This window comes from Rattus norvegicus, chromosome 1 (genome assembly GCF_021556685.1).
Source record: "Rattus norvegicus strain SHRSP/BbbUtx chromosome 1, alternate assembly SHRSP_T2T, whole genome shotgun sequence".
NCBI lineage: Eukaryota > Metazoa > Chordata > Mammalia > Rodentia > Muridae > Rattus > Rattus norvegicus.
Genome location: NC_141534.1, coordinates 50,915,157 through 50,938,297, shown reverse-complemented (window position 1 = coordinate 50,938,297; position 23,141 = coordinate 50,915,157). Strand labels below are relative to the sequence as shown.

General features: G+C 46.8%; 1 protein-coding gene across 5 annotated transcripts in view; it reads left to right on the top strand.

Annotated features, from left to right (window-relative positions):
* Prkn (parkin RBR E3 ubiquitin protein ligase) overlaps positions 1-23,141 on the top strand; it is a 1,215,323-nt gene that overhangs the window by 1,189,984 nt on the left and 2,198 nt on the right. For all 5 annotated transcript variants that reach the window (XM_087584833.1, XM_087584829.1, XM_087584826.1 and 2 more), the window contains 1 exon segment: positions 12,591-12,708. In XM_087584833.1, the coding sequence (XP_087440959.1) occupies positions 12,591-12,708 (118 nt within the window).

The following is a 23,141-nucleotide window of genomic DNA, read 5'->3' as shown; positions in this document are numbered from 1 at the left end:
TTTTGTACGCGTCCCACCAATACAGAAAGAATAGCTAATGTCTTCATCACCAAAAGTGCTGTTGTAAATCGTGTTGTAAAGTGTGTTTCTGGGAATCTGGAACACAGAGTGTAGCATTACGTCCGTCAGTCCTCAGGCAGAAACTATAAATCCCCCCACTCTGATTTTTTTTTAATCCAAAATGTAACATGCACTCGTTCTTCCAAAACAATAATGAGAACGCTCTGTAAAAATAAACAAGGCTGAGCAGCACCATTTTTGATCAGCTCCGTTCCTGAACGATGCGGTTCCACTGCTGACCACCAGGGGGCGAGATACTCACAGCAGCCGCCTGCAGCCTCAGTCGCAGTTTGACTGCACACTGCGGAGGGCTGTGCAGAGGGGAAGTTTCAGTCTCCTTGACAAGTGAGTGTCGCGAGGCATTGGATTACAGTAAGGAAGGTGGAATTTAAAAGCTGCCGCTCACCGGAAGAGAACCTTCCTGGAGTATGCCAAGCATCTCAACAATGCCTCGGCGGCTTTGACCCTTTTTAGGATTAGAAGATACTTGTCCAATTTATCTTCTAACCCAGAACCACAAAGAAATTTTCTAAAACATGCAGGGGAGCCATTGTGTGGGGATTCACTACTTCTGATAGCTTACACACACATTAACAGTGTTCCCTAGCCACTTCTTTGAGCTGGAAAAGCCACTAATTTGCTTTTAAAAGTTTCATGGGGGTGGGGTGGGGTGGGGTGGGGCGTCGATTTACCTGCATCTATAAGTGGCCTTAAGACCCATCAAGGCTTCAACAGTCTTTACCATCACTGCAAATTCCCAGTCTTAATATCCCTGTCTCTATACACTAGAAACGAGGGTGTCAACAGCACAAAGGAGGAAACACAGCCGCAGTCTGCAGGCAGAGCCCACTGGTTCCTCGCTCAGCTCTGTGTCTCTCTCTCACTTCCTCCCAGCAACAGTCACAGAGGCCAGTGGTGTTGTTATCACACTTCTGCGGCTGTGAGGAGCCTCAGGGCAGGTCTTTGGCTCAAGGTCATTTAGCTAAGGGTGGCCCTTAGGCTTGAAAGTCAGGCATAGGGGCATTGGAGAGATGGCTTGGTGGTTAAAAGCACTGACTGCTCCTCCAAAGGTCCTGAGTTCAATTCCCAGCAACCACGTGGTGGCTCACAACCATCTGTAGTGGGGTCTGATGCCCTCTTCTGGTGTGTCTGAAGATGGCTACAGTGTATACATAAAATAAATAAATAATTTTAAAAGAAACAGAAAGAAAGCTGGGCATGGCCCTCCCACGGCAGCTCCTGGCCACACCTCATGATACAGACACTCAAATTGGCCCCAGGGTTGCGCACGAAAGCATCCATTCCCTTTTTGGGTCACAGGTTGTCTGACGTGCTGACACTCGGCCTTGCTGAGCTAATGGGACACTCTGCCTCTTCCTGTATAGGTATATAGGTGCTTGTAAAGAAATTTTTGTATAGAAAGAGGCATATACAGGAAGATATATATACCTGAGAAGGATATATTTCTCACATTTTAGCTTACCTCCACTGTGCATACATGTGCATGCAAACACACACACACACACACACACACACACACACACTTCTAATTAGCTGTCTTGTCATGCTGCCCCTCTGCGAGCCACACTACGTATTCCGTGTGGATCTGTGACGGTGCTAAGTCACAGGACTGTCTGCTCCTAGCAACAGAGTAGGAGTTCTTGCCTTACAGCCTGATGACGGGACTGTCCTGGGGGGAAGGGGAGCATCACCCTACTCACAATGTTACTCCCCACACAAACGGGACGTGCACTCCTGAAGACGAGAACTAACACCACCCCGAGCCTCTTGCCACTCACGACTCAAGTAGCATTGTTTAGGATGCTGCTTTGTGTACCCTAGTGCAGAGCCACTGAATCGAACCTCTAGGGTGTGAGCACAACTCAAGTAGCATTGTTTAAGGATGCTGCTTTTTGTACCGTAGTGCAGAGCCACTGAATCGAACCTCTAGGGTGTGAGCACGACTTAAGTAGCATTGTTTAAGGATGCTGCTTTGTGTACCCTAGTACAGAGGCATTGAACCTCTAGGGTGTGAGCGCATGGGCCGGCATTATCTAAAAGCACCCAGCCTCTGGTTGAGACTATTCCAGAAGGATTTTCACTTTGTTTCATTGTTTTTTGTCTTTTTTTTTTTTGTTTGCTTTGTTTTTTTGTTTCTCTTTGTAGCCCTGGCTGTCCCAGAACTCACTCTGTAGACCAGGCAGGCCTCGAACTCAGAGATTCACCTGCCTCTGCCTCCCAAGTGCTGGGAAGAAAGGTGTGTGATACCACATTGGCACTGAAAGTGGTTCAGGATGCAACACAAAGATGTGTCCACATCTGTGGGAATTCTTCATCCATGCTACTAGCATGTGCGTGAAAACTTCCCCCAGTGTCATGGGACCAACAGCAGAAATGGGGTCCCACACTCTCTGTGGCTCCTACTGACCATTCAGTGGAAAGAACAAAGATCGGCTATAACACGGGAGAGCACAGGAGGGCCCTTCAGGACCTTCGGGGTGACTTGCTAAAGAGAAGGTAGGCGTGTGGTAGATTCAGCAGAACAATTGGATGATGGTGAGGACAGAAAAGATACTGAGTCTGGCAGTCCATGTCTGTGCCTGTCCTGGAGAGTTTCTGAAGGTTAGGCCGAGTCAAGAGCCAGCTGAGGGCAAGTGGTGGAGTCGTGTGCCTGTCATTGTCCTAGCCTCCCAAGAAGGAGGGCAGATGGTGCCTAGAGCCCAGAGTGAGTATCAGAGCTTTCCATATTTATGACCCAAGAGAAACCATCTGCCCACTTAAAACTAGTATGAATACCTACTTTGTTTGATAAACCAATTTCTTCAAATTATAGTCGATGGGGTTTCTATGACAAAGCGCCGGAGACCGTGTGGTTTATAAACCACGCAGGTTTATCCTCCCAGCCTAGGGATTGGGAATAGGGGCTCCAGCATGGCTGGGGTCTGGTGAGGACCCTCAGTCAGGTCACAGACCGCCGAATCGTCTCCGTTCTCACGTACTAGAAAGCGACAGAGCTGCCTGAGCACCCACTCTGCGAAAAGGTGCATCCCACTCATGAGGGCTGCCTCAAAGGCCCCACCTAACTCCATCCTACTCGGCCTTCAGATTTCAACATGTCTCTAAAGGAAGAGGCATCAAGGCCCGTGAAAAAGAAAACACAAACGGAAGCTAAGCAGGGGTTGCTCTTGGCTTCCCTTGTCCCTCTCCCATCCCGAGTCAGAGCCATCTTTAGTCCTTCACATTCCTGTGAGCCACTGACGAACCCAACAACTCACTTTACTCTGGCACGGAAATGCCCATAAGGGTAATCTGTTACCCTGTCAGGTGTTAAGTTTGCGTCATGCTTATAGAAGTCTGGCAGGTCCCCTTGCAGGGAAGTCCTCAAGAGTACTTGGTCAGCCTTCCAGTCACACCCAATAGGTCCTATGTATCCTAGGATCAGAAATTGATGTTCTGACAGGAAAAAATATTTTTCTTCTTCTCCCCCAGCCCCTCCCCACCTGTCCCCATCCCCCAATTCCAAAGCACATTATTGTAAATTGGCAGAACAGCTATGGAAGGTAGTCCTCCTGCTGGCTCACTTCTCAGGCTAAGCACAGACCCTTTATCATAGTAAGCATTTTGCTCACCTGGCTTAACCCGGCTATGTGCAATAAAGCCTGCCCACGTGCGCACACGCCCTGAGCCAGAGCCTTCGATGCCAGGGTGTGTGTCAGAGACCCATTACAAAGCCTCCACACAAGCTGGTTCATCTCAGTATCTCTGAGGCCGATCAGCACCGCCCATGTGCCTGCACACTGTGATTAGCTAAGCCAATTGGGATGCACGAAGATGGGAGTGTGGGGAAGTCCGAGATTGCTTACCACACGCAAATGCACACACGTGCATACTGTCATCTGTAAGTGACATGGGGAATGGCTTGTGGCATATATGTTTGTTTGTTTTTAAGCAGCGTGCAAAGTTAATGGGTGTCATTATAGCATTTTCTTCCTCTCTGGTGTTTTGTTTTGTTTTGTTTTTTTATCCTCCATCTTCCTCCACTCTGCCCACATCCTTCCTGCCCTGCCCTGTCCCCCTCTCATCCCCGCAGCTCCCTGTCTGCTTCCACGACACCTGTTCTCTTACCCTCCCTGTTCCTCAGAGCCTCTCCACCGCCCACACCCATAGTGGTAGCATCCGGATGGCTCTTTCTCCAGCCTGGCCTGTGGAGCACTGTGCACCTGTTTTGTTTGGCCATCTTCCTGTGGGTTTAGGAAATTCTACCGCAATGTAACTGGAGGCATTGTCTGTTCCTTCTGACGTTACCTCAGACCCTTTGTCTATGTTTTGGTCTCTGGAATATCCCCTAGATTTCTTAGACGTTTGGGCCACACTTGTTTTTATTTATATGTGCATAAATGTTCCTGTCCTGACTTTGCCCTCCATCTCTGATTTTCCTTTTCCCATGCGGTCTTACCTGGTAATGATGCTTTGCTGTGTTATTTGATGGATCTCTTCTCCCGTTGCCAGAATTTTTACTTCCTGTTTTACCAGTGTCACGATTCCTACTTGAATTTTTCTTCGGCTGTGCTAGCTGGTTTTAAGTTAACTCAGCACAACCCAGAGTTATCAGAGAGGAGGGAAGGACCACTGAGACAAGGCCTCCATAAGATTGGTGTGTAGGGGCCGGAGGGATGGCTCAGCCGTTAAGAGCACTGACTGCTCTTCCAGTGGTCCTGAGTTCAAATCTCAGCAACCACATGGTGGCTCACAACCATCTGTGATGTGATTTGATGCCCTCTTCTGGTGTGTCTGAAGAGAGCTACAGTGTGCACATAAACATTAAATAAATAATATTAAAAAAAAAGATTAGTGTGTAGGCCTGTCCATAGGGGGTATTGAGTAATGATGTAGGAAGCCTCATTCCACAGGCACCTGTACCACCCTTAGACAGGTGGTCTTGGGTTCTATAAGAGAGCAGGCTGAGCAACCTATGTCAGCATCAGCACTCCTCCATGGCCTCTGTGTCAGCTCCTGCCTCCAGGCTCCTCCCTTACTTGAATTCTTTTTGTTTACTTTGTTTGTTCGGTTGGTTTGTTTTGTTTTGGGTTTTTTGGGTTTTTGAGACAGGGTTTCCCTGGGTAGCCCTGGCTATTCTGGAACTCACTCTGTAAACCAGGCTGGCCTGGAACCCTAAGATCCACCTGCCTCTGTCTTCTGAGTGCTGGATTAAAGGCGGGCACCACCACTGCCTGGAACTGAGTTCTCGTCCTGACTTCCCTCAGTGACATGGAATTGTGACCTGAAATAAAAACCCTTTCCCGTTTGTTTTTGGTCATGGTGTTTTATCATAGCAATATTAATCCTAACTCAAGACAATCAATTGTTTAAAATTTTCTCCTCCAAGTTGCTAAAGGTTGCATTCGCTTTGATAAATTTCGTCTGTGTCCTGGACAGACAGCCTTACTTCGCCTGTTTGCTTATCCGGGTCCTCCATCTGGTCTCTGATCCTTTTTAAAGGTCAGACTGAGGCCAGTGAGGTGGCTTGGCAGGTAAAGGTGCTTGTCACCAAGGCTGGAGGCTTCAGTTCAGTCCTTAGAACCCACGCTGGGGCAGAAGAGCCCTGACGCCTGTGAGCTGTCCTCTGGCCTCCATACATGTGCTGTGGTGTGTATACAGGGCGGCGGCATGCATGTACATGCTGTAGCATGCACATACGTGCTGTGGCATTTACCACCCTCATCTGTGGTTATCGGAAGCTGTGAGGCTGTGGGTCGACCCTGGATCCTGATGGGTGTGGTTGTTGTCTCAACAGAGTCGATTATATCTTGTGCATCTGTGGTGGTGGCTATGCCCCTCCAGTTTTAACCCATCCCCTTTCCCCTTCCCCCATTCCCCATTCTTAACCTGTTTGCATTCAAGTGAGTCCTTTGGAAATGTCTTCATTAGGAATTTTGTCTCCTTTGTGGGGAGTATGCCATGGTGTCTGGAGACCTCTCTGATAAGTCACCATCCTGGTGTTGAATGATAGGAGGCAAGTCTGTTAGTTCCATTTGTACTCCCAAGAGGGTTGTAGTGTGTGTGTGTGTGTGTGTGTGTGTGTGTGTGTGTGTGTGCAAGCCTGCTCTCTTGCAAATGCTCAGCATGTAGTGACGAAATTAACCTGTAAGTCCCACCAGCCAAAGGATCAGGTAACTTCCTGGAATGCCAGGAATTGTAGCAAAGCCACGTGGGAAAGGACAGTGGCCTACAGGTTTGCCCTTATAAGCGCCTGCGAACCATCTCGAGCCACTCAGCTGGAAATTCCTGGGAATCGTCCTTGTCAGAGTCCGTCTTGGTCAGTATTTAAGAAAGCTCACTTCGAATCATCTCAAATGGTGGAACTAGTTTTTCTCCTGTGAATCTCAGGACTAACACAACCCTAGTGAGATGCTGGCCCCAGATACAGCTCCAGGTCACATCCTGCAGCAACCCGAGGATTTCCTTCCAGAGAACCTGTGGTCAGGATCCTTGACTTCACCCCAGAAAAGAGCTTCAGGATGAGTGAACAGGGTTTGAGTTTAACAGGAAGAAAGTTTCACGGAGTGTTAAGTGCTGGGGTTAGTAGACAGACAGACAGACAGACAGACAGACAGACAGACAGACAGCAAAAGGACACCACACACTGGGAGCATGCCTATGGGCTTCCCCAAAGCCAGGTCTGTTGCGGGGCCTCACACTCTGTTTAGAGTGGCTCTGAAGTTACACCTCAGAGGGTGGCTAAGGAGCCTTTCTCTTTCTCTACGTGAGATCATGGGGTGGTTCCAGACTGGCTTGCATTACAGCTGATAAAGTAAAATCCCAGGTCGTTTGAGGTGCAAGGGACATTAAGATGTTTTGACTGTAAACAAAACCTTGTTTGTGAGATTTCCAGGGAAAACAATGTCTGGCCTAAGAGGAAGGCAGTCCTTGTAGTTCATGTGGGTCAGGCATGACTCACTGTTATTTATGAAACAAAAAAGAAACAATTTGCTCACTAGAGAATACCTCTGCGTAAGAGGAATGTCTTTATCATCTGACCTCGGCTAGTGAGAAGCTTCACTATCCCTCCCCAGGTCCCCTCAGTTTTTCTCTACCTTTGCAGTTTGCTTTGGAAAGAGAAAAGAATGTGGGAGGAAAGGTTGGGGGCTTGAACGAAGAGCTGTCCACTGAGTGAGAGAGAAAGCTGTGGCTGTGGAGGTAGAAAATAAGGAAGATATTTGTAGGTGAACACATAGATGCTTACCCAAGCACAGTACCGGAGTGTGACAAATTTAAAAGTAATTACTTTCAATTTAATAATTAATTGATGATATAATCGAGGGGATGGGGATTTAACTCACTGGTGCAAGCACAATGCCCTGGGTTCAGTCCTCAGCTCCGGAAAAACAAAAAAAGACAAAATAACAAAAAGATAATATAATCGCATATTATAATTATATAATAATTAATACTTAATTGTAAATAATTTTAAATTAATTTAAATATTAAAATAATTTTAAAAGTAGGAAATCTAGAAAAATATAGGGAAAAACTGATCAACTACCAAGCTGCTCTTAGTGCCTCTTCCTCAAGGAGATCACAGTGCCCCTCCCCTTTGTGTCAGTCTCCATGGGTACTGGGGAGAACTGTGGATCTCAGTAGTAAAGGCCGGTCATGAGTCTCTCCAGGGAGAAAGATTTCTGAACCCAGAAATCTTCCAGAACCTCTTCCAGAACCTACCCTGTCTCTCCCAGCGAGTTATGTACTTGACCCTGATGAATTGGGCGTTGACCGCTCCAGGGGCAGGCTCTCCTGTGGTTTAGGCTCTGAAGGGTTGTGGAGGACGTGCCTGTGTGAGCCCCTTTGTGTGCCACCAGCCTCCGACTTCCACCGCCGGCTTTAATTCTGCTGTGCAGCTCGCCCCTGGCAATGGTGGCAATTTTCCTCTGGCAGACTGCCTCAGGTCCAGGTTTCCTGGCTGCGTTTTGTGTTCCACACTCTCACACCTACCCCACTTGGACCTGCTGTATACACTTGCTTTCCAGCGGCCCAGGCTGCTCCTGTGAACGGTTCGCTGAGGAAGGCAGTTACCTCTGATTAGCAGGGCAGCTGCGGCCTCCACCCCGGTGGGGCGACAGTAATAGACCTCCGGATCCACAAGAAGCTCCCTGGTATGCAGCAAATGAATGTGGCATGTCAGGAAGTTGGCACGAGCTGATTGGCCCAGTGGTGCAGCAGCTCTTGTCCTCTGTATGTCCATCTGTGCATCCGCTCACTCAGATACAACTTTTAATCTGTCTGCAAGTTTAAAATTTTTTTTACACTTGTTTAATTTCGTGTGTGTGAATGTTCTGCCTCCATATGCATTGCATGTTTGCCTGTTACTGAGGAAGCCAGAAGAAAGTGCTGTCTCCTCTGGAACTGGAATCATAGAGGGTTGTGTGTGGGTGCAGGGACTCGAACCAGGATCCTCTAGTGCTCTAAGCCATTTCTCTAGCCCCTGAGTCTTTTATGATTCTAGCAGGAGAGAATTAGACAAATTGCATGGCCATGACAGAGCAGAAATGCGTATTCCCCATGAGAAACTGAACAGAACTCCTGTCTTGGTTTTCATGCTTGTATTTCTCAAATTTTATATAATTGACGTGGTTTTGTTGTTGGTTTTTTTTTTTTTTTTTTGAGGTGAAAAATTTTGGAACTTTTTAAAATATCGATCAGTCTTGCAGCAACATCAAAAATAAGAAGTTAAGAGTTTTGATTCATTACAATTTGACTTTGCATGTATACAAGACTATTTAGTATTTTAAACTGTTCAATGTGAATAAGTACATATAATATAAGACAAGTAACGTTTAACAGCTCCTACTCTAAAGGGGATTGCAGAGAACTTATTCTGAGTCAAATATGAGTGGCCAAGGCCAGGAACGGCACTCCTCAGTGCACTCAATGACTTGGGCTGCTGTGGAAAAGGCTGCGTGTACTTTTCTAGTCATAAAACAAAAGTACGCCATGGTGGTACACCCCAGTGATTCCAGTACTGGGGAGGTGGAGGCAGGAAGATCAGGGGTACAAGGCCAGAGTCAGCTACGTAGTGAGTTCGAAGCCAATGTAGACTATGTGAGACCCTGTCTCAAAAACAAAAGAAAGAAAAATATGTGATGATCCAGTTCATTTACCGGGTACGTTGGTAGGAAAGATCATGTTGGCGGGTTATGTTGAAGTGGGAAGTCTCTGTTACCATTTTCAAATGCTATCTTACAACATGCTTAGCTCTGGGCTTGGTGGAAGTCAGTACTCTGCTAAGAATACATTCCAAAGGTTCTATCATTCGGAGTTCGAATCTACAGGGAAAAGACTGCAGACTCAATTCAAATTATAATTAAGTGAATTTATTAATTACTACCAGCCGGACCACAGCCATAGTAAAGGCTTACTGTGCAGAGAGGAAGGTGGGCACAAATTCTGGAATGCCCAACTGGGTGAGACCCTGTGTCACTGGGCTCAGCTAGTAAGGAGCTGACCCACCCACTCCCTGCTGCATACCAACAAGCAGGTTTACAAAAGCTGGAACAACCGGTAATTCTCTCACACGTGGTTACGTGGTATTTACAATCCTGGGGAGGGGGCTGGGAGTCAGAACTGCCAGGAACTTGCCTTTTAGAAATTTAGAATGGGTATGTAGCACAAGAAGGAGTTTTCTTTAGCCATCACAATTAAATATTCATAAAGTTGGGTCAGATACAGAGGCCAGTAATAACTGGTTATTAAGAGGACTGACGGTTGGGGATTTAGCTCAGTGGTAGAACGCTTGCCTAGGAAGCGCAAGGCCCTGGGTTCGGTCCCCAGCTCCGAAAAAAAAAGAACCAAAAAAAAAAAAAAAAAAGAGGACTGACAACAGCCTAAGATCACTGTGTCTATGGATCTGCGATATTCTGTCTCTTTATCATCTAAAAAGGTTCTGGTTAGCTATTCAACCTGCATAATCTTTACCTATCAATGTGGCTTCATTAGGGACCTTAAGTTCATATATCTATAGCCAGTCACATATTATTACGAAACTGCATAGATAGCTTAATTTTTATACCATAATATGTGAAGTTGACACCCGGATAAAACCACCTACTTTGGGAAACAGGTCATGCTGTCTCCAAGATCCCCAGATGAAAACAACTAGGGGTGGATTTAATTTGTTCAGTCTGAAGGGGTAAAGTTCCCCATCAGCTTCCTTTCTCCTTTCTCCATCTCTGCCCAGTCCAGGCCCTGGACTCATGGGATGATATTTACATTCAGCCTGGGCCCGCCTTCCTCAGCTAACCCTCTATGGAAACGCCCTTGTGTGAATACTGGGAGGTAAATCTCCTAGGGGATTCTAAAGCCGGTCGAGTTGGCCGTGAAGAACAGCTACTCAAATCACTAGGCCTTAGGACCACATGTGCCTCAGACGGACTGAAGACACGCATATTAAGGTTGAAATGAATGTTAAAGTTAAGATGCGCGTCGAGTACCAGATCTTAAAACCATCCTCGTCAGCCACGGCTTCATCACTGGGCTCCGATCTCCAGGATGTGCCAGAGCTAAAGGAAGCTTGCAGTGACCTGGGGTTCAGCAATCAAGCTAGCGCTGCTCAACCCTACCTAAAAAAGCTCTCGAAAATCACAGACGTCCCTATACCCTTCAGGATGAGGACCTTAGCACACGCAGAGGTTAACAGAAACGACACCAGTGACCAGTCCTTGGCCGGTCTCACCTTGGCACCAACCACCGCCATCACGGGCGCGTCTGCTGTGCTCCCATGTCTCATGAGGTCCTATTCCAGATGGCTGCCTCTTGCTCAGCTCAAACTGAGTCCCCTCCCATTACCCAGGCACCAAGCCAAGGGCTGGAATTACAGGGATGACTCAAGCATGACCTCGGTCTGCAAGAGCTCACTTTCTGCTGGAAAAACAGAAACAGAAACATCAAGGTCCTTGCAAAAGCCGCAAACTTGCTGTAACTTAGAAATAAATACTGTTTCCTTCAGAGTGCTTCACTCACAAAGACTGGGAACTTTAACAACCAAAGGGCTAGACTATGAAATGAAATTGGGTTTGATCCTTGAAGTTAGATTCCACTCACTTTGGGTCTCAACAGGAACCCAACCTCACTGTGAAAGTGGGGGTGGGGGCTGCTAAGCCTGGGGCGTGGGGGGGGGGTGCTAAGCCTCAGCTTCTGATCATAGAGCATTTCTTACTTCACCTCTGCTGACAGGGGACAGACCCCAGCAGGGCTTGGCTCTCAAGCCCAGTACCTAACACTGGAACTTGCTAGTGAGCATCTGTGAAGGTTGGCAGCGGTCAGGTCTACAGGGTCATTGCATTTAGTTACCACCAATGCTACGGAGTAGCCCTGGAGATATATATATATATATTTGGGGCAACATTTTGAGATACCGTTCCAGATCACAACACTTTTATACGAAGAATAAAAATGTGACCAGTTCTTCCTCTACATGGGTTAGCCAGTTCTAGAAGTAAGCGGAAAGTGTGAGGGTGTCTGACTGACTAGGCAGGTGCAGAATGAAGCACCCGTCTCCCACCAGCCATTCTGGAGTCCCTTCTCCAGCTGAGGATGTCCTAGTCGGTTTTCAACAGGATTAGATGTTCAACATATGAATTTGGGGGCATGGGGAAGGCAGCCGCCCCACAGCAGGCGGCTAAGAGTCGAAGATGATCGAGTCCTTGATAACATGAACTCGGCAGCAAAGGTGTCATGGCGTCCAACATTAGAGGCCCTGAAGGAGCTGAAGTTATCAGCCAATGACACACGCCACGTGCTCCCTGTAAATGAACCCCGAGCCCTCAGCACCCCATGGTTTACATTCCCATCCAAGAGGACTCAGAGAGAATGAGGAGTCCTTGCATCTGAGTGGATTTGAACCCAGGCAGCTGCTCTAAGAGCCCACAGTCCTAATTTCTGCTGTCACCAACTCATGAAAGTGGGCCTTTCTCTCATCCCTTTGCTCTCTCTCTCATGCCTTCTGGGATAGCAGCCATTTTCCAGGGTCAAGAAGGAAGCAGAGGAAGAGGCAGGAGGGAGTTGAGACGTGATGACCGTAGAACCGCAGACTCCACACTCACATAACCGTGCCTGGCCGCCATCAGTGCCTCTGGGGCTCAGAGACAAACGCTAACGTGTTCACTGCACGCTCGACAAAGGGTCTGTGGAGAGGTCCACGAAAATGTTTATCACTTGCCTACAGATTAACCACTTGCTACATATTATTTATTACAATCACATAAAATCCTCAGAACAGAGGGCTCTATGCTAGAAAATTGAGTAATCTTCTCTGCCATCTTTCTTAGCTCACAAGCATACGCCATGTGCCAAAACCACAGTGCCCAGGCATGCCCAGTGGCTGTCCGGCACTTGTCAAACAAGTTAACATTGGAGCTTGCCTGAAGGCACGTTCATCTTTGAGAGGTGTCGACACCAGCACTTCAAGGAATGCAGACGTCAATCCCAATAACTAATAGAGTCTCAAATCTGAGCTTCCTTTGTCTCTATCAATCCAGGCATACCGGGTGGATCAAAGAGCTGCTGAGCAAGCACGGTGGGAGGAGGCCTCCAAGGAAACCATCAAGAAAACCACCAAGCCTTGTCCTCGCTGCAATGTGCCCATTGAAAAGAATGGTGAGTGTGAGCTGAGGCGAGGGCCAGAGTGGTGCTGGGGCCCCCTGCATGGAGGCCTTGAGTGGCAGTGAAGGCTTCTGGGAGGGTGCACAGCCTGGGGCCTCCTGAATGGTGGCTTTGGGTGGCAGTGAAGGTTTCCAGGAGGGTACACAGCCTGGGGCCTCCTGCATGGAGGCCTTGGGTGGCAGTGAAGACTTCCGGGAGGGTGCACAGCCTGGGGCCCCCTGCATGGAGGCCTTGGGTGGCAGTGAAGGCTTCTGGGAGGGTACACAGCCTGGGGCCTCCTGCATGGTGGCCTTGGGTGGCAGTGAAGGCTTCTGGGAGGGTGCACAGCCTGAGACCAGCTAGGCATTGTGAGCGCCTATAGTCCAACATGAAATTTCTCAACCTCCTAAACCCACATTCCACTCAAACTATCTTAGTTTCTTCACAGAAATGTGGGATGCTTTCTTGTGCTAATGCATGCTGTGAGGCGAGCTATAGTAGCAGCTTCCAAGGTGGTTTCTATGGGATGAAATTCCACCCCTGGACTGGAAGCTGAGGTGGTAAATGAAACTTTCTGGTGATGGTAGCCAGCAGTGGGTGACATCATCAGGGCTCCCTCCAGGGCCAGTGAAGAGAGAAGACCCACTAATGTCCCTTCTTATAAATGACACCAGGCATCTGATGAGTCACCCACTGTTATAACAACACCAAAGCCCAGTGTCCATACAAAGTGGCCTCCCCTGACCCCTAGAGTCCAGACTGACTGTTGCCATGCCAACCCCATTTGTTAGGTGATGCTGTCTACATGTCCCCTCATGGAGAATAATAACAAAAACAACTAATTTGTGAGGTGCACTCGCCAAGTGTTTATCCTGAGTCCTCTGTGAGGACAGAGCATTTACCCCTCACAGGTTATTTGAGGACGCTGCTATCAGGGTCAACATTCCAAGTGTGAATCAACACAGTAAAGCATTTCAGACTCACTCTGATAAAGAAAAAAGGTTAGATTTACTTAATCAGCTTTTCCCCCAAACTTTTGGCCGTGAACACCTCCCTATCCCCACCCCCCACCCCCAAATGCACACTTCATCACTCTTGTTAATACCCCTGAAGGCTAGAGCTCCCATTGGTTCTTATGTCCCTGCTGCAGAGGAGGCAAAGCCATAAATGGCACCGGTACCCGGCTCCTCTGGTCAAATGTCAACATTACTGGGCTTTAGAAAGGGGCTTTCTCCAAGTCAAGCAAATCTCCTGTGACCTTTGAGAATCTTAAACAGCTATTTGGTGATATCTCCAAATGAAACAAAGCTTTCTAGAATGTTCCATTTTGCAGTCAATGCATGTTCCTATTTGGATGTCTCCTCTTACAAGACCAGGCATTGTCCCACCAGAACTGTCCCTTCCTGACTGGTGCAGTCACATCCACCGCCCTCAATAATCCTGGAGACACATGGAAGCCCCAGAGAGCTTAGACTAAAAGATGGGAGCGACCCCCACACCTCCTGCACTCATGGGCCAGAGGCCTTGGCTCTCCAAGAGGCTGGGGATGAACTCAGCACTAACTCTGCTTGCCATGTCTTTAAAGTGCAGCCTGGAGCCCCCTTGAGCATGTAGGAGAACTGCCGAGTATGCTTTTGAAACTACAGACTACTAGACTTCCACCCAGACCCAACTCCCTACATTTTCAAGCTTATGCCAAGGTCTCCCAGAAGACCCTAGGGCTATGCTTGCAAGGCCTATGCGTTGGCAAGCATCCCTCAGAGCACACAGCTATGCAGAGCATGAGGATTTGGGGTGGGCATAGCTCAGGATGAGAAGCTGGAAGACGGAGCCTGTGGCCTTCCCCTTGGTCCCGTGAGCAGCTCTTCCCTGAGGGATACCTGCTGTAGGAACACATTGTCGGCTTCTCTGGTTATTGGCAGCCCCCAGGCCAGCAGGATCGTGCTGATGATGCTTCCTGTGTGGCAGGAAGGTGTTCAGCTCAGCCCCAGTCCCTAACTTACCAGTGGTCCCCTGGGAAAAGGAGTAACTCACTTGGTGAACCTCACTGTTTGCATGTTGGAACACGCAAAGGCCACACCTCCTAATAGTACCACAGCCTAGGCCAAACGTATTCAAACCACCACATTCCACTCCCTGGCCCCCGTAGCCTTTTTCAAACACATGAGTCTCTATGGGGGCCATATCTAGCCACAGCATAATGCAAAATTCATTTAGTCCAACTTCAAAAGTCCCATACTCTCTAAACAGTCTCAACAATATAAAAAGTCCAAAGTTCAAAGTCTCTTCTGAGATTCATGCAACCTCTTAACTGTAATCACTTAAGAAACCAAAATCAAAAAGCAGATCGAGGGGTTGGGGATTTAGCTCAGTGGTAGAGCGCGTGCCTAGCAAGCGCAAGGCCCTGGGTTCGGTCCTCAGCTCCGGGGGGAAAAAAAAAAAAAGCAGATCGAATACTACCCACATCACCATTCATGGTGAGGAAATACTGGACCAACACAAAGCAGAAAACCAGCTGGGCAAACTCCAAACTCCCGGTCTCCATGTCCAATGTCAAAGCACTCTTCAGATCTCCAACCCCCTTTCCTCCTTGTGGACCGCTGTTGACACAACAGGCATTCGGCATCAGCAAATGCCTTTCTCCCGGGTGGGTTCCACTCCCTGTTAGCTGCTTTCCTCAGTAGGTGTCCCACAGCATCTCTAACATCTTGGGGTATCCAGAGCAACTTCAACTTTACAGCTTCTTGTCCCAGTGTCTGGGATCCACACGTGATCTAGGCTACTCCAAAGGGTGTGACCTCTCCAGCTCTGTCGAACTTGAGCTGCTCTCCATGACCTCTTCATATCTACAAAGCCAGGATCACCTGGTGATTCTTACACTTTGCCAAGTCCAGTTGCAGCATGAGGTACAACCTTGGTCATCACTTCCCAGAAGATTTCACCTCAGCAATATTGGTCTCCTTAATCACTATCAGTTTCTTAGCTCCAGCGAACCAGCATCAATTGTCCCAGTGGTCCCTTCTACTCTTGACTCTAAAGACAGAGCCACATGGCCTAAGCTGCTGAGTTCTGCTGCTTGCAGGAGCTGGAACATGGCCCCCTTGTTCTATGATATTATCACCAGCTCTCTGTTTTCCAACTCCTTCACTGCCCTAAGCTTGCCTGTCCTGGAACTTGTTCTGCAAACTCACCTTGAACTCAGAGTTGTACATGTCTCTGTCTCCTGGGATTCTAGGATACTGGGATTAAAGGCATGTACCACCACGCCTTTAAGCCTTTCTTCACCTAGAACTTACCCTACCCCAGGGTGGCCATGATTTCAGAGATCTGCTTGCCTCTCTCTCCTGAGATTGAAGGTGTGTACCCCCAAAGTTTTCCATGGCACTGTTCCTCAAGATCGAGATCAAAAGTGTGTGTCCACCATTTCTGGATTGTAGTTCATTCCAGATTAAAATTCCAAATGAAAACAATAACCAAGTAATAATAACACCTAGCTATGACTATCCCTTGTTCAACTCCAAAAGCATAACCAGTAAACTTAGCTGGGTGGGATCTTGCCCTAAGGTCACCACTCCCTTAATCTGTTTATCTTCTTAAACACAGGATTTAACTCCTGTCCACTCCCTGGTGCCCCTCTAAAACTTGAACCATAAATTTTGTGTTTTTCCTTTCTCCCCTTGCTCCTTTTCTTTAAAATGCTCTTCATAAGAGTGAACTTTAGTAACCACAATAGAATTTATACCATGGTGTTTTGAGACTTCATTTTGTGAAAGCAATTAATAAATCTCTTCACTTTAAGCCTCAGACAGACTAGCCAGACAATGGCAAAAAGCATCCATATTTTTCACCAAAATATCACAAGAACAGTCTTTAGGCCACACACTAAAATTCTCTGCCACTCAAACCTCTCGGGTCAGCAGGCCTACTCAGTTCAAATCACCCTCAGAGGCACTACCTTCCATATTTCTGCTAGGATGGCCCGTGAAGCCCCACTTTAAGCACTCCACTGCTTCCCTAATCCAAAGTCCTAAAATCCACACTCCTCCAAACAAAAACATGGCCTATCACAGCAGCACCCTAGTCCCTGGTACTGACTTCTGTTTTGGTCCGGGTTTGCACTGCTGTGAAGAGGGACCATGACCAAGGCCTCTTACAAAGGACAACATTTAATTGGAGCTGGCTTACAGGTTCAGAGGTTCAGTTCATTCTCATCAAAGTGGGAGCATGGCAGCATCCAGGCAGGCATGGTGCAGAAGGACTTGAGTGTTGTACATCTTCATCCAAAGTAAACTAGGAACAGGCTGTCTCCCACGTGGCTAGGAGGGGGGACTGTCAAAGCCCAACCCCACAGTAACACACTTCCTCCAAGAAGGCCACACCCACTCCAACAAGGCCACACCTCCTAATATGCCACTTCCTGGGCCAAGCATATTCAAAGCACCACAAGTGGCTACTAATGGATGGAGTCCAGCAGTTCACGCTGTACAGAGACTTGGGAAAACATAAGCTAAATATGACAAGACCAATTCTCTAGTATGGCAGAGGAATGCAGATTTGACCCAGGCAAGGAGAAGTGGCGGACCTCGTGTGCCAAGACAGCAAAGTATGAACATCACCCCAGCCTCTGCTAAAAGCCCCCTACTTGCCAGCCTTCCTAGTCACAGTGTGCTAGGACTGTGTAGACCCAACGTGGGAAACAAGGGGCTTAAACTTGATTCCCTAAGACAGGAAATGACATGACGAGATCTGTTGAGACACAGGCCACAACACAGGCATGGAGGTGTAGTTGAGAGGCCAAGCAACACACCGATACAGATGGTGTCCAGCAGGGTCATTTCTTAGAAATGCTCTACTGGGCTATAAATAGTGCCTGCTGAGTGTTAGCCTCTGACTCGAAACCTAAATTGCCCTCATACTTATCAACGCAGCACCATTAGACCAAATGCAGGTTCTAGGGTCAAGAAACTGTACAGCCTAGTGTAGACTTTCTATTATAATTTATTTATTTATAAAATTCAGTCTCTCAGGCTAGCATGATAGCCCATCAGGGAAAGGCACTTTGCCCAATGACCTGAATGTGATTCCTGGGACCTACATGGTTGAAGGAAAGAACCGACTTCCTCATGTTCTCCTCTGACCGCCACACACATGCCCCTGATAGCAATACATAAGCAAATAAATTCAATGCACACTTTTTCTTTAGAGACAAGATTCAGGGCTAGAGAGATGGCTCAGTAGTTAAGAGCACCAACTGCTCCTCTAGAGGACCCAGGTTCAAGTCCCAGCACCCACATGGCAGCTCACAACTGTCTGTAACTCCAGTCCCAGGGAACCCATGGCACCACACATGCATGGGGTACACCTCCCTGTGCATGAAGACAAAATACCATACACATAAATAAAAGTAAAATAAGTAAATATTTACAAGGCAGCCTCTCTGTTATCAAATGGAACATGTTATATATGTTCCATTTTCTCTCGTTTTTAGTGTTCTTTTTTAGTTAGCATACAAAAGAATGGATTTCCCTCTGAAAATTCTTTTATGTGTTTGGATGTTTTTCCCACAGCATGTCCAATATACCATGTGCATACCTGGTGCCCATGGAGGGTATTGAAGCCCCTAGAGCTAGAGTTACAAATATCTGTGAACTACCACATCTGGTAGGACCTCAACTCAGGTCACTGGAAGAGTAGCCAGTGCTCCTAACCATCTCCCCGGCCACTGACATTTTTGTACATGTATGTACTTTGTTTGTATCTACTCCCACATGCCACTCCTCCATTCCTCGCTTCCCACTGGCCCCTACACCCACCCCACCCCCAATAATTTCCATCCCACCTTCAAGTTCTTTACATATATGTGGTGTTAAATCTAAATTCCAAATGTTTGTCTCCTCGACCTCCATCACTCTCTGCTTCCCTTCTCTCTCCTCAGGACCTTTGCTCCATCCACAAAGTCCCCATTGCCATTTCTCCTTCCCTGTCACCAGCAGCACAGTCGACTAGCATCCATACGTGAGGATATAGCACAACCCAGGAGATCAGTAGGCCACAGAAGTTTCCTGCTTGTAGTCTTATGGGTCAGCCATTGTCTGTACATCTTTGACCAGAATACTGCTAAGTGGAGCATGCTGTCGAGTGGCCCCCGTGCTTCTAGAATCCCAATTCCTAGGGTACCTCCACATTACGGGGTCTAACAGGAATCAGCTGTAACTAACTGGAAGGAAAGAGATGCCAAGGCCTTGCCTCAGCTTGGAGAGGGTTTCTGAGAGAAGGGGTGTTTGAAAGCTGCGAAACAAATGACTCAAAGTTAAATTGGGGGTCCAAGCTGGCAGCCTATGTTCTGCTCAAGTTGGCTCCCTCTACACAGCTCCCTGTAGATAGCACTGGGCTCTGTACTCTGCTTGAGCTTGAAAGAGCCAGAGTTGAGGTCAATCTAAGACCTGTGGGAAAGTTCCTCTGCAAACCTCTGAGCACAAAGAACCCTCCCTTTGAGGGAGTAGTTAGTTCCCAGAGCAACTGCAAACCAAACTGTCAAACAAAGCTACCTGTGACTCCCAACCAACCTCCCCTTGACTCCCAAGTGTCCCCCTGGAAAGTTCAGAATGGTCCACTGATCATGAGTCACTTTGCCCCATCAATAATGCCCTGCCTAGTTACCAATCATTAGAATTCTGCCCCAGTTGTTTGCAAGGTATATAACTCCCTATCAGAGTCTGCTTTTGAAGTAGGAGGACCCCGACACGCTGGAATTAAACTCCTCTTGCTATTGCATCGATCACTGTCTTTGTGAGTCTCATTCAAGAGGTCCTGGAAGAGGTTCAACTCCGACCTCACAAGCTCTGTCTGTCTGCCTGTCTGTCTGTCTGTCTGTCTATTTCTCTCTCTCTCTCTCTCTCTCTCTCTCTCTCTCTCTCTCTCTGTGTGTGTGTGTGTGTGTGTGTGTGTGTGTGTGTGTGTGTGTGTGTTCTGCTCTGCTCTAGATGGCTTTTTCTTGCTATTTAAAAAAATACACTGGTTGATAAAGCTAGCTTTCTGTTTAAGACAGTTCTCTCTCGTAGTAAAAATTCTAAAAGCTCTATAGATAGATAGCTCATGAGTTTTCTGACCAAAGTCAGAAAAGCTGCTATTAAAAAATTCTTGGATCTTTCAACCAAGTCAGAAATCCTGTTAGAAAAATTCTAAAACTAAGTCTTGGGTTTTCCAATCAAAATAAAAAAGCCAGGGGGGAAAAAATCTAAAAGAGCCATGTTTGCTCTTCAGACAGCCTTCTCTGCATAGCTGCTAGCAAACATTCTAAAAGAGCTGTGTCAGTTCTCTAAGGAATTCTTGGGATTTCTGACCAGGAAATCCTGTTAGAAAAAATTCTGAACGAGCTATGAAATTTTCTAAAAGAGCTGCGTTCTCTCTCCATGAATTTTCTAACTAAAATTAGAGATCCTGTTTAAAACAAACAAAAAACAAACTTAGAGAGCTGTGTTCATTCTCCAGAGATCTCCAGACAGACCATCTCTGGGTTGAAAAGAAATTTTTCTAAAAAGAACTGTTATCAACTTTGTGCTAGCTGATATCATACAGACCAAAAGGCCAGTTTTTTATTTACATATCAATTCAGTTATTTATTCTGGGTTCCCTCTTGACCATCCCAGGAATAAGCATTCCACGAGGAATCAGTATCCCATGACCGTAGCCCCTTGACCCTTAGGAAGAGACAGCAAGCACAAGCACAAACAATAAGCTAGCTGGGTGGCACCAGGACCGGGAATTACGATTCCGACTATGCTGGGTCTAAATTTGCCCTATCCCAGGATGACCTTGAACTCAGGAATCTACCTGCATTTGTATCTGCCTGTCTTTGTATCTTTCTCACAAGCCGGCTCATAGTGTAGCTGCCTCTATCCCTTTAGATCTCTGAAGCTCCTTATACAAATCATATTGCATCCTTATATTTTTGCATAGTTGAGACATTATATATTTTCAAGCTCATGTATTTAGAGTTCTTTTTCACAGTCTTAAGGGCTGCCTTGAAGGTCCCAGTGTTTACCATTCTACTAAGACATTAGCCACACCTTCACCTCCCTCATGCTGTCTCTGAGTATCATGGAGTCATTGATGTCAACAGGGAGAACATTTCTCAGAGGAACTTGAAAATATGTGCATTATTATTCAAACAAGCCTGATGCCCACAGCAGCCATGGATACTCATGGAGGCTCAAACCCTGCTGACCCTGTCCCAGGGGCAGCAGCCATGTCGTTCCACCCCTACTAAAGCCATGCAGGACTCTGCAAAGACAGCAGATAAAAGCTCTTCCTACTTCTCCTCCTCACCCACAGTGAACACTGCTTTCTACAATGTTAGTGCTTTGAGAGATGAGTTAACAATGTTTGTGTTTTGGATGTGTGAGGAATGAGAGAAAAACAAACAATTCTCACTCACATAGTATAACTTGTAAGTTCAGCAAGTCTTCACGTCCAGCCTAATATCCTATAAGAGATTTTAGAGAAATTTAAACAATGTGTCATAGTCATACTCCTCTAATGCATTCTGTACATGCTGAGACACAACTATTAATCTGAGCTGAAAATGGCCCTGTCTTTGATGGCAGGTATTTTTAAATATTTTCCTCTATTTTTCACACACCTAGAATCTTTTAGGATCCTTCAAGCAAACCAAAACCAGGTGGAAAATAGGGGGCTTTTAAACATCCTATCCCAAGACAAGTGCCTATGGGCCCAGAAATAGTTGAGATTAGGTGTTGGCTCTCATGCGAGCTTTCTATTAATAAAAGTTTGACAGTCCTAAGGCAACTACTTGGATGCCTTGGCAAGAAAAAAAAAAAAAAACTACGCCAACAAGAGAACTGGTAAAAGCTAACAGAACCCATTTAGAGTCGAGTTGAGCAGCACTTGAGCAGAGACTTGCTTTGCTTGGATTTCAAAGAGTTCTCTGCCGGCAACTTCACGGTCCCCATGCCTCTCCTGGGGCACTGGGTGTCTGAGGCCAGAAACCGACAGCAACCGAAGGGAAGGGGCAAGTTCAAAGGAGGTCTCTTGATAAGGGGCTCACCATTGGCTGTGGACAAGACAGCCCCTGTCTCAAGAGGAACACTGGGTGTCTCAGCTCTTCCTCCTGACCCAGCTTCTTCACCTTGAGACACTTCTCCAGCAGAGCGATGTTCCAACCTCAGCATCCTCAAGCTGTAATATAATATAAGACACATAGCACACATATCTTACACAAACTTCCTTTCTCATTTTTTTGTTTTCTTCCTGTTTTTTTTGTTTTGTTTTGTTTTTTAACTTTTTAAGACAAGGTTCCATGTAAGCTAGGGTGACCTGAAACACACCCTGTGGCCGAGTATGATCTTGAATACTTGACCCTCCTGCCGCCAGCCTCCTGAGTTTCAGGGGGGTGGGGGGTGGCCACATGTGTGCATCACCATGCCTGGTTTATACAGTGCTGAGGACCAAACCTAGTGCTCCACGTATGTTGTTGTAAAAATATAAAAAATTAAAAAGGTATGGTTTCTTTTACCCCGTTAAGTCCAGCACCGCAGTGCCCCAAGATATCTGCTAAATATCTTGTCAGAAACACATCCCAACTCCACGGCGACCCAGTGTCTCCTGCCACCGCACACTTTCCTATGCTCAAACTGTCACATAAAAGAACACACAACACAATAATCTTTGACCCAATTGGTAAGATATAATTGCCCACCTAAACACACAAAGCCCAGTACCATCCATCCCTTAAGAACATTGATAACAACCTGTAATGGTACAGAGTGGAATCTTAACGTCAGCTTCCATTGTCCTGCCACGGCTTCTCTTTCTCCCTCTCCTCTCCTCTCCTTTCCGTTCCAGTCTCCTCCTCTTCCTTCAAACTTCTCTCCCATCCTTCCTTCCGTCTCCTCCAATGACAGGCCTCTTTCTATCCTGTACCTGCCCCTCACCTGTATTCTACAAATTCAATGGGGAGAAGGTTCTGGTGAAGTCACCTGAGTCCTGAGTTCGAGACTAAGCAGCTGTCCTTGGGGCAGTGGAATTAGCATCAAAATACAGATCACTCCAGGGCAAACCACGAGAATGCTAAGCAAGCACTCGACCAGCTGAGCCCTCTGAGTACCACTAAGGAACATATTCTCTATTAAAAGTAGTATAAGGTCCCCACTCCTGTTGATAAATTTTGTTGAGCCAAGTAACATAGAATAAATATGTAAAAAAATAAATAGATATGAAAATAGATACATGTGTTATATACCATTACTAAATTTTTAATATGAATTCAAAATCATGAGTTTATTATCGTTATATTTTTTAAATGAAGAATCAGCAGTCTATAAAACATGTACGATTTGTGTCTAAATGCATGGGGGGAAAGAAGAGAAACGCAGATGTGCGAATGGGATTTGTTCCATCTCTCCAGAGTGTCCCACTCAGGAGTCGCC